The sequence below is a fragment of the Podarcis melisellensis genome (assembly GCF_964234715.1).
Source record: "Podarcis melisellensis genome assembly, chromosome: 6".
Lineage (NCBI taxonomy): Eukaryota > Metazoa > Chordata > Lepidosauria > Squamata > Lacertidae > Podarcis > Podarcis melisellensis.
In genome coordinates, this window is record NC_138538.1 from 6,472,207 (window position 1) to 6,484,275 (window position 12,069).

The 12,069-nt window shown below is 48.5% G+C and overlaps 1 protein-coding gene across 1 annotated transcript; it reads right to left on the reverse strand.

The window, feature by feature from the left end:
- Window positions 1-1,548: 1,548 nt before the first annotated feature.
- SOX18 (SRY-box transcription factor 18) lies at window positions 1,549-11,166 on the reverse strand. Its single transcript, XM_081917492.1, has 2 exons — window positions 10,351-11,166; window positions 1,549-6,364 (listed from the first exon to the last, which is right to left on the reverse strand). Exons 1-2 carry the CDS (start codon window positions 10,850-10,852, stop codon window positions 5,484-5,486), a joined length of 1,383 nt encoding a protein of 460 aa, XP_081773618.1. The 5' UTR covers window positions 10,853-11,166; the 3' UTR covers window positions 1,549-5,483.
- Window positions 11,167-12,069: the final 903 nt, after the last annotated feature.

Here is a 12,069-nt window from a genome sequence, read left to right on the forward strand (position 1 = left end):
CCCCAACCATGGCAAAGGGCCAGTCCTCCTGTTTTGCTGGTGATGTAATTTTCCCCTTCTCAATCCTTTACCTTCCTTGGCCTTGTTAACGGGCTGCAAATGGAAACGAAATTTGTCACCCGTCATTTTGACTGGAACCTGCCTCCAAATCGGTATTTGAAAACTAAAGTGTTCTTTGCAAGTGTTGAAAACCCAATCCTTTACACCCATGGAGTTTTCCTTTTAAAACTTCTCTAAAGCGAGTAGGGTTGGTTTAAAGATCACACCCCCCTCTCGGCCACTCAACATCTTTTTGCCAACAGCAACAATAAGAGAGAAAGAGAAAGAAAGGGGACTCATAAAAAATAAAATAAAAACCTTCCTTGGCGAAGAAGAAATCTGTTTTAAATCATCGCCATCATTCAATGAACAGATGTCATTAGCATTTTTCTGCAATGGACTGACATTTTCCTTCCTAGATATATTCTAAGCACATTCACGGGGGCTTTAAAAAAAAAGCCAATGTGTAGCTTGATTAATTGGATGGGGTTAAAATATGACAAAGAAGGAGTGGAAGAAAGAAAGAAAGAAAGAAAGAAAGAAAGAAAGAAAGAAAGAAAGAAAGAAAGAAAGAAAGAAAGAAAGAAAATCTACATCAAGGGGCTGTTTTGGAACCGGAGTCTTAGCATACATTGTGTACAAAAACACAGCAGAAATATGGAGGGAGAGAACAGAGAGGATTGGTAATAACTAATAAGGTTGTTGTGAAAAATTCACAAGGTAAAAATGGCCAACTGCTTTGCCCAATGGAAGCGCCAAAAGAAAGGCAAACCGCCCATCAGGCAACAGAGAGCTGTCTTGGGAAACATCTTGCAACATCAAAGACAGCATAGCCCAAGTGAAATTAAGTTTGCATTGCTATGGAATTAAGTTCTATTGATCGGAACTTAATTGCCCATTCCCCAGAGTGTTTTCATGAGCAACAGCAAGCCCTGTTCCTTGAATTCCCTGTCTTTGGAAACTGGATGAAAGCACCGCATGAACCAAGAATCTACAGCTGATTTTTCAAAAAGAGCTTTCTTCTCCATATACAGCATTAGCGGTGATGATGAGCAAGTGAAGCACAGGAGACTGAAAGGCATTCCTGGTGCAAAAAAACAATAATAATGCTCAAAGACATTTCTGTGCCAGAGAAACAATGTGCTTGAAACGGGGGACATGTGTCCTCCAGTGCATCAGTAACATAACAAAAGATGATGTGATGAGATCTTAAGCTAGCGCTGCAAACAATCACAATAATGTTTAGGACAGGGAAGAGGGTGGGTGGGAAACCAACTGGCTCTCACCCAAGCCCTTTGACGTCACCGTCTTATGTGTCAGGCTGTAAACAAAGCATCAGAACACATGCGAGGAGCCACATTAGCACGGCGAAATCAACGGATCTAAGCAGGCTTTTAATATTATTCCCAATTTCTGCAGGCTCCGACGTGCAAATGCAGAGCCCCTTTAGCGCAGCTTGTGCGCAGTTGTGTTAACGAAACCCCAAAAACCACACACAGACATGTCAAGAAAAGGATATCACGTCGTTTTATTAGAGGACTGGGGGTTGTTCCCCGCCTCCTCAAATCTGAGAACAGATGGCACGTCCGACCAAACACATCGGCAGCTTACACAACATTGGGAAAATAGGCACGTACACTGGATTGCATTGGCAACTGAGCCTGGATCAAACCCACTCTCTCCTATCTATAGAGAAGGCCTTTCACACACAAACACAACCTTGCCCAGTGCTTGGTAGGAGGTGCTCCCTTGAAACCAATGCGCAGTCTAAACAGGAATCGACTGCCAGAGAAATCTGGAAATGGTTGGGGACAACATTTATTGGGGGGAGAAACATGTGTTCACATAGCAAGCACATGAGAGCCATGGAATTAGGAAAATATGTCTTAACAATTAACCAGCCAGCAACATTATTTGGGACGGTCTTCTGCACAAACTCTAGCAGGGTCCTTGTGTAGCTGCCAATTCATTTCGACGGGGTTTTATACAGATTCACCCCACACACACCGTGGGATCGAGTCTCCTTGGTCTCGTGGCTTTCGAAAATGCTCTCCTTATCCCCCCCAAAATTCCAGAAAATTGTTGTGTGCAATTTTACGTGTTAAAACTGCCCCTCGCTCCTCTGTTCTTTAGATTTGTTTTAATTCGCTTGCTACATAAATGCTTTCCGTGACACAGATACCCTTTGATTTATTACCAAAAGAGACAGAAAAGACATTCGGTAGTATAAAATGCCTGAACAAATTAAATATCATTTATAGATAGATAGATAAGATATAAAAAAAGACTTAGTAAAAATATAGTCCTATGGTTCAAATGAAAGATAATAATCTTGATACAGTGAAAAATGTGCCTGTTTGGCACCCCTAAACTAGTCTCTGTCCCAGAACAATCATTGCAAAAGAATCACTCCCAGTTTTGAACACCTTATTAGAGCTCATCCTTACTGCCCTTCCCTCCCCAATGCTTTCTAGGCATAGGGTCGCACTTCCCAGTCCATTTCAGAGTGCTTTTCTTCCTTCCTTCCTTTCTTTCTTTCTCTCTCTCTCTCTTTCTCTCTCTCCCATCTGCTTTCCCCAAGAAAATTGGATCCATACTGCTGATTAGGAGCAAATGGCAATTCGAGTTTTCTGCAAATTGCCATTTGCTCTGATTCAGTGGCAAAGAGCGGGTTTTCGCAGGGAAAGCAAAAATAATATTAATAAAAAACTGTTGGACACAGACCTGGAAAGTGTGGACCTCTGCTTAGGAATGCGGAGCGTAGGTCAGTGTGGATAAGCCCTGACTTGCTTCTCCTTAAGCCTTAATAACCTAACTCTGAAAGTGCTGGTTCTCCAGGCATGGCGTAGACCTTGGGGAAAGTGGAAGGCTGGAAGTTACACCTCCATCCTGAAAACACGGGCGGCTGTGGCTCAGCATCAAAGCATCTGCTTGCATGAAAAAAGGTCCCAGGTGTAATCACCTGCATTCCCAGGCAGAGGCTTCCCCTCTGAAACCCAGTCAACATGGGCAGTACTGAGATGGGCCAGTAGTCTGACTTGGTCTGAAGCAGCTGCCTGTTTCGGGAAGAGCCGTAGGCCAGTGGCAGAACATCTGCTTTGCAAGACAATGGTCCCGGTTTCAGTCCTGGGTGCCACCAGCTCACAGGATCCCAGAGGAGCGGGGAAAGATTCTTGCCCTGAGTCCTTGAATTACGGCCACCAGTCAGAGATGGCAGTGGGCTAGTGGCTCGGATCTCACATGGCAGCTTCAAATTCACCTCCACTCCAACGCTTCCATCAGTGTGACTGCAAAGATCATGGGTTTACATGGGCAAAGCTTAGCAGAGCTGATTCAATGGGATTTACGCAGAAGTTCACAGGGAAGCTGAGTTGAAGCAGGTTCTGTGAGCTTTCTGATAGGGATGCTTGGAATTGAAATTATATGAAAAAGCATCCGGGGGAAATTAACTCGAGAATGGATTTCTAAAATACTTGGAAGCTACTGAAATCAGTGGGTTGGCTTTGAAGTGAACGGGCACAATCTGGGTAAAGCTATGCCAGCCTAAAAGGACCATCTGTCAATTTTATTTTATTTTTATGGCTGTTTCAAGCCTTTCCCTTCATCACACTTGCATACCACTTTAACCAGTCTTAAAACCCTCCCTCGTCACAATTTGGCTACTTCCCTGCCTTGATGCCCATCCTCTTTTATGGAAGGTCTCAAACCGCACTGCCGTCAGTGCTCCCCCTCCTGCAAAAGCCAGTTAAATCCAACCTGTTTTAGGCATGACTATAGCTTTACCCCACGACGGTGCCCTCGGGGTGCAATGCAGAAGCATGACAGTGAAAGGATTTTTGTTGTTGCTGCCATGCGCTCCGTTGGGTTGCAGACTGCCCACTCGCCACCAGATCCCAGCATGTTCTAGGACTTGGGTGATGCTTCAAATCGGACAGCTTGCAATTCAGCTCCGGGTCAGGCGGCTAGCCTGCTTTTGAAGAACAACAAACCTTGCTTCACTGCTAAAAAAACAACCCAGATGTTGAGAGCCACTGCCTCCCCACCCTGCTTCCCCAGTTACGCAGACTTACAGTACAGACATCTTAAGCACTGGAAGAGATCAAATGCACCGGAGAACCAGGCTCCTGAACTTTTTCCAACAATCCAGAGGGAAAGGAGTTCAGCATCTTGCGGCTTGTCATGTTATAATGCTGCAGGCGCGAGGAAAAGCTGCACCCACGGTAATTCCCTCCGGGGCAGTAAAAGGTCCAGAAAAACTGTCCGCCCTCACACATTTCGGCACCCTATGAATTCAGTTTCCTTCTGCTTTCAAACAGTCTATCTCGTTGTGCTACATAGCAATACAGTATATCAGTGGTTCAGCATTATTATTTTTAAAAACAAAAAAAACCCAAGCAATGCATTTAATGAGATAATCTAAATATTGCAATGTTGACAGGCAAGGGGAGAGGGTTTGGAAGGCTGATGGAAAGGAAGGCACTTGTGGGGATATATAGGTGGGCACTCTTATCTCAGCTAGATGAATGTCGGGTCTTGCAGTGGGACTCTGAGATGATTGGCACATTACGCTGAACAAGGAAGAGGGCAGGGTCCCGTGTCTTGGCCCCCCAACCCAGCGCTTCAGCTAAAAATGTGCAAGGCAGGGGATCTAAGGGCTCTTTCACACAGAGCAAAGTCGATCCAGTCCCTTGCTCTCAGATGAGCACGATGCACACATGTCTGCTCTGCAAACACATCTGTGACATGCACACGTCACACATGCTCTGCGGCACGGGAGAGAATGAAAAATCCTGACAGTGACACTCATGGGTTTTATGCTGAATGACCTTGGGTGGACACTAATAATAATAATAATAATAATAATAATAATAATAATAATAAATCTGTTTAAGTGTGAAGAGGCCCTTAAATGCAGAAAACTCCACAAGCTTCAGGGGTGAGGTTCCCAAGCCCTGCTTGGGACGCAACAGTAGAAGGGCAAATAGTTTCTCTGCAGCAAATCTCCGCAGCAACAGTTTCAAAGTTCCTGCAGATGTTTTTTGCTCACTCCTCGGCAGATTGGCCCTTGTTTCTCAAAGGACGGGCACATTAGCTGAGCTGGGCCGTCTCTCAGCAGGTAAGAATAAATTTGTTAGAAGGACAAGGTGCCCCACAGGGATGGGAAACCAAGCTGCTCTCATTTGGAGCAAACAAAAAAAGAGGTTAGCACCTGCGCATTATGCCTTTCCCTAAGGGTACGTGTAGGTTTTGAGCTTCCGTCAAATTCATACTGGTTTAACCGGCTCAAAGGGTCCTGGGAATTGTGGTTAGGAGACGGCATTCAGGTACAAGATCCCACGGTTCCCCCTTGCAGGTTCCCAGGGTTCCCTGGGGGAAGGGAGATGACGGTTAAACCGGGCTCAGCCTCGAACCCCTCTCCCCTTGCTGAACACGCAAGCACAGCTCTACCCAGTGATACAGGTGCTGTAATAGACAGCGCTGCTGGCATCGGACAGGGCCGATATCAAGCTGCTCTCCTCGCAGGAGAGGCTCCGTGGAGTCACTTTGGACACGGAGACATGGTAGGCAAACCCCGAAGGATCGGGACGAGTCCTGCTCATATTCAAATACTGGTCAAACTCGTTGCGGTCCACTTCTGTCCAGAGCTCGTTGGGGTTCAAGTGCTCCACGCCGTCAAGGTGGTGAGATTCGGGCGGCGGGGAGAGCTGGCCCAGGTGGGCAGAAAGCCCGTTGGCGGCTCCGGCGCATAGTTGGTTGTAGTACATACCAGGTGGGTGGGGAGTCCTCATGGCATCAGCCAGGTGAGGTGGGTTCTGCGGATAGCCCATGGGCATGTTCCTCCCCAGGTTTTTCTCCGGGGTAAACTCCATCTGGGGCGGTGGAGGAGGAGGAGGAGGGTGGTGGTGGTAGCCTCGGAAGGACATCACGCCACAGTCGTCCTGCATGTGTGGAGGGAAAAAGGCAGGCTCCGTCTGCTCCAAGACGTCCAGAGGGGACATCTCAGGGGTCGGCAAGCCGTAGTTCTCCATATCAGAGCTCACCGAGCGGAGTTCTCTGAAGTGGTTGAGCGGAGGAGGCTGGGCATGGCCCGGGTGCCCGATGGCGCCACCAGCCCGGTGGTTCATGGCAAAGCCGTCGCCGCAAGGCTGGGAGAGATTGTGCAGGAGGATGTTGGGCTCCATCCTCTTGATTTTCTTGGCTTGCTTCTTCCTCCTGGGGCGGTACTTGTAGTTGGGGTGGTCCTGCAGGTGCTGGATCCTCAGCCTCTCTGCCTCTTCCACAAAGGGGCGCTTGTCGTTGGCGCTGAGCGCTTTCCACGACTGGCCTGGAAAGGAAAAACACAGGCGTGAAGCTACAGCAGAAACAGGGGAGAATTAAGGGCTCCGGCAGATCAAGGGTTCAAGTCCTTCACCTGCTTCAGAAGCCCAAACTATTGCTCACGTAATAATTGCAGCATACAAAGGCCGTTAAACAATAGGCAGTATTCGCATTAATGCATGGGTAGGCAAACTAAGGCGTGGGGGCTGGATTCGGCCCAATCGGCTTCTCAATCCAGCCTGCAGACAGTCCGGGAATCAGCGTGTTTTTACCTAAGTAAAATGTGTGCTTTAATTTAAAATGCATCTCTGGGTTATTTGTGGGGCATAGGAATTTGTTCATTTCCCCCCTTCAAAATATTGTCTGGCCCCCCACAATGTCTGAGGGACAGTGGACCGCCCCCCTGCTGAAAAAGTTTGCTGATGCCTGCATTAAAGTATCTCACACTGGGAAGTTGGACGCTGTTGTTGTTTTTAAACCATACATGTCCAATCACCAAAAGGTCATCTCATCAGGCCCTGCCCACCTTGGGGACATTAGATTCCAGTTTTTTCACCATGTGTCTTAACCATGCCAGACCCGAGAGAGGAGAGAAAGACAGAGAAAGAGAGGGAGGGAGGGAGGGAGACAAACAAACAAACAAACAAACAAACAAACAGAGAGAGAGAGAGTATGCCAAGAAGGTACAGTAGATCCTCTGGGAGATCATAGCTCCATGTCCCTGATATGTTCGAGATCTCTTGGTATGATCCATGAGAACAACCCCAAAATCCACAAAAACATTATTAAGACCATCCAAGATATCACAAGATGGTGAACTATCTCATTAGCCTGGATGCCAAGTAAAATAGGGTGTGGAGAAGGAGATCAAGTTTATCATCCAGTCCGATGGAGAGTTTTGGAGAACCTGAGAGTGCATTCACTATTTTAAACGTTTTCATGGGTTCTGATAAAGTTCCTACCCTGCTGTGATTTTTGATGTGATGGAGATTCCACTTCGACTAGAAACATCTCTCTCTTTCCCTGCTCTTCCTTACTTGCGCGCGCTCTCTCTCTCTCTCTCTCTCTCTCTCTCTCTCTCTCTCACACACACACACACACACACACACACACACACGGTAGTTAAAGAGAGGGGAAACCAAAGTGCAGATTTTTGATAAGAGTGCATTATGTTGCTTTCACACAACCATAGTGATGGCAGCTTCTTTGCAAGTGATTTTTTGTATTTCTCTTGTCTACTCTGAAATGCAAATGTGATACCCACATTGCAGAACAATAGGCTTTCAGTTTAGAAAAGGCTCTCTCCCACATTCCTTCCCATAGTAATTAACGTCCATACATGGTATATATGGCTAGAGGACCCTGGACACTTTGCAAGGGGATGGCTAGCTAAGGTATATAATATATGGAATTATTTTTAAGGAGCTTGTCTCTCTCTCGTTTCTAGATAGGTGTTCAGGAAAGGGTGGGGGAATAAGAGAACTAATGAGTTCTTTTTTCCTTGACCGCTTCCAAGGACAAGGGGAAATGGCATTTTGTCTGGGCGGTATCCAATGTACTTACTCTGTTAGTGCAAGGATTTTTGCTTGTGCAACAGAACTCCCCTATCTTGTCCCCTCTGTGCACATCCTGTGCCCTCTCCAAATCTGCCCCAGTGGATTGGGAGAACCCCCAAAACAAATTTGAGGGAGGAAGTTCCATTGTGAAAGCATACAACCTTGCACAAATGGAACAAGTTACTTAACCCCTTTCCATTCTATTTGTTGCAAATTTGATAATGCTGAATTTGGACTTAATCAAGATTCACACTACAAAAAAGTAAGGGTGCGTAAAGACTTATAAAGTGGCTCTCTATGCCCTGGAGGCTAGGAAGATTAGGAAGAAAGAAATGGTTGGGCTAGCGGTCAGTTGCAAAGGGGAGTCTAAGATCTAATCCACACATTTTATTTGAGAATCACTTTTTATTCTGTGTAATAATAAATTTTGGTGGATTTGACCATGGTTTTACTGCAGATGTAGCGACTGCTGTTTAGCTTTGTACTGAACTCAGTACAGATGCAGAACACCCTGCCCAGGGCTGAGCTCAGAAGAAACCAGTTCTGGCTTTCTGCAATAGAAACTGCAGTGCATAGTGCTGATTGCCCAGTGCTTGTAATGTCACAAATACTTCCCTCAACGAACCCTACAGCCCTTTTGCGTCCCTCTAGATACTTTATTTCAACCAAGTCAAACAAATGCATGCCGACACATGAATGCTGCACTATCTCTCTATTCCTCCTAATAGCCTATCTTTCAATAAAATTAGCACAAGAAGCTTGTGGTTTGTTGTTGTGAATGAGTCAATTTGCTCTTACCTTGCAATAAGGGGTGGGCGTGGGGAAGGGCTATCGCTCAATGATAGAGCATCTGCCTCACATGCAGAATGCCCCAAGTTCAATCCCTGGCATTTCCAGATATGGCTAGGAGAGACCCCACCCCCTCCCAAAGTCCTGGATAGCTGCTGCCAGTCTGTGTAGACAGTACTGAGATAGATGGACCAATGATTCAGGATGTGGCAGCTTCCTACGTTGTGTAAATTTAGGTTTGTGATAGAAATGTGATAGACAGACCGTTACCTTTTGTATCTCGGGTTCTTGGGGACCCTTCTATGTGCAATCTTCATCCCACTCTCTGCTTATCTGTATGTCTCTGCATCCCTCCCCATACACACCTCCCAATTGAAGATGAAATGTCCTGCATCATCAGACGAAGCGAAAAAAGCCAAAAAGCTTCTAAATGTGTTCATCTTTCAGGGCCTCTTATTACTCATTGACTGCGGATCTTTTTATCCCGAGGAAGTGAAATTAGTAAAAGGGTGCAAGGGAAAATGTTCTTCTAGTCTTTGAACTGTATCCTTTCGGGAGAAGAGGGGACTGAGAGCAACGTTTCATAGAATAACACCCAATGCATTTCAGTTTTAAAACCACACGCTTGGCCAGAATGCACATTTGATTTGAAAACGACTCTCTTTGGCTGCTTTCTCAGCTTTGTGAGAAACATTTACAAGCGTGTGCAGTAAGGAGTGCAAGAGGGAAGTGATCTGCCCATGTGCTCCCCTGCTGTAGGTGCAGCAGATGGGTAAATTATCTGGATTAAAGTCACAATCCTATAGCCCTTTATCTGGGAATGAGCCACACTTCAATTGACTTCTGGGTACACATGTGCAGGATTGTACTGCGAATGACCTGCAGAGAGGGGCTGATGAGAAAGGTTCCACCACAAGAGACGGATTCCTCAAAATAAATTTAAAAAGAGAGAGCTTCCTCCCTCATGGCTGTTACTCTCTCCTCTCCCAAACTCCATTTCGATCCTTGTAAGAACTGCACTGTTCAGACAGATGCCCTCACAGAGCCCACCAGCAGAACAAAAGGCAGCGGCCACCTCTGTTCCTGTTTGCCCCCAGCCTCCAAACTTACTCCAAGGTAAACTGCCTTGGAACATGCAAGCTCCATTTCTCAGGTATGACTAATAAGTGGGACCTGCAATGAAATTTTGCAGTGTGTGTGAGAGAGAGATAGAGAGAGGTGCCTCTGCTCAGGAGTCTAGATTGCTGGTTACGTCTTCCTCTAGGAAAGTTCCCACTCCAGTTGTCAACCCCCCCCCCCACTAGAAAACCCTCAGCATCCCATTGCTACTGAGCATGCTTGGTCTTTGCAGGGTCTTTTCTGGAGGGCCCCCATTATAGGTTGCTAAAAAGGATTTCTGAAATCTCAGGTCTTCCTTCAACACCTGAGTGTGCTCTCAGAGGGAGGGAGAAGCCTTTCAAGCCTGACTAAGGGGGGGGGAGGCTGCCCCCCTAAATCAATAAAAATCAATACTTAACTAACAGAGGTTGTGTTCCCCTAAGATTCCGCTTCCCTGTGAATCTGTCCAAAGCCACCTTAGCTCCTGGTGGTCATCATCCCTACATCTGGTGGCAATGAGTCCCACAGTGCACTCACACTCCCCGCTTACCCAGCATCTTGCTCAGCACCGCGTTGTGCAGGTCCGGATTCTGCTGGGCCAGCCGCTTCCTCTCGTCCTTAGCCCACACCATGAAGGCGTTCATGGGGCGCCGGATGCGGGAATCCTCGGCGCTCTTGCCGTCGGATGGACGGCCCGAGCCGGCGCCGTAGCCATAGCCGGCGTCGGGGCTGGGAGAACGGCTCGAGGCAGCCGAGGTGCCCAAGAGCGCGCCGCCGGGGTCGCCTCCCCCGATGGGCGCCGCTGCGCCGGGGCGAAATCCGAAGGCCGGCTCCGGGCTGGGGGTCCGGCTGGAGACGGCGGGCTCGGCGGCTCGGCTGTGCTGCGCGAAGGCGCGCCCGGGATCAGAGGCAGCGGCGGCGGGAGGAGGTGGAGGCGGCGGAGGCGGAGGCGGCGGTGGCGCAGCGGCTGCTCCCGCGACGGATCCCCATGAAAAGTCGCCTCTGGCTTGGGGTATCTCCTCTCTACAGAAACTAGGCTCAGATATATTCATTCCAGCTAGACGGACCTTTTGGGATCACAAGGCGAGCAGAAAAAGAAAAGAAAAAACGGACAACAAGAAGAGAATCGGGTTCCCTTCTCCAAGAAAAGAAGACGACGCGAGCGAAGGAATCAGCGGCTCCAAGTGCGCAAAGGAACCAGAGAAGAAGGCAGGATTCGGCCCGAGCTAAGGGCTGGCTTGGTTCGCCCCCTCCAAAAAAAGGAGGACAAGAGCACGCGCTGGAAAGGATGCTCCCGTCGGAGGGGCCACATTATAAAGGCTGCGCTTCCCATCCGAGGGAGGGCGACGGGAAAGGAGGAGGGGTTAGACGGGCCCGCTAGGAACACCCCCGACGGAGGAGGGCGATGGACGCGCCGTTTCATTCTGCGCTCCCCCCTCTCGGCAAAGGAAATCGGGGAAATTGCTCCCCCCGCTCCCCCGACTTTCGGATTAAGTCCTGGCGAGGCAATTCCGTTTGCGCAAACCTCAGGCGCGCAGCAGCGCCTCCTCCGAGCTAGCCAGACGCAAATGTCCCCCCGCGAAGTGGGCGACAGGGATTTTTTTGGGTGCCGCTGGCCGGGGGGTGGGGAGAGAGGGGGTGGTTAGTTTAGCCTTGCTTTGATTTCCTAACATCCCCCCCTCTTTTTTATGTGTATAATCCCTTTGTGCACGCACACCCTTTGGAAAAGAAGAAAAGCCGCAGCCAAATAAAGTTGGCTCCTAGGCGCACGTGGTCGAGGCAAACGCTGCAAGAGAGCACCGGGAGAGGTCCCTTTGCGTGGAGAAAGACTCGCTTGGGTGGGGGTGATTCGCAGTGCAGGTGGGCAGGGAGGAGGTGGAAGAGCCGAGAGCCCTCTTTGAAAGGGGGCCTGGAAATGGTTTGAAAAGTGCCGTCTTTTCACGGTGGTTAAGTGCGCGCAGACGCGTTTCCTTGCTGGAAGCAAAGTTAGATTGTAAGCTCTTCGGGGCAGGTCCGTTAGGCAGGGGACAGAACCTCAGTTAGTTAAGCAGGGCCGCAGAATCTTTTCTTTCCGGCCCGAGGGCCGCATTTCCTTCTGGAGGCGGGCCACATGCGAATGGTGGGCGGAGCCAGAGGCAAAAGTGGGCGGGGCCACGAATAGAAATGTTACCTTTGTATGGTAGACTCGTTTGAACACAGACACACCCCTCCATCTAGACAAGCAGGCAGGGTCCATCCAGGCAGTGTCACAGATCAAGGGCGAATGTTA

Excerpts from the sequence above, each read along its gene's own strand:
- SOX18 (XM_081917492.1), bottom strand. The coding sequence starts at position 10,852 with ATGAATATATCTGAGCCTAGTTTCTGTAGAGAGGAGATACCCCAAGCC. Across the intron at positions 6,365-10,350 it reads GGTGCTGAGCAAGATGCTGG|GCCAGTCGTGGAAAGCGCTC; the intron begins GTAAGCGGGGAG and ends TTTCCTTTCCAG.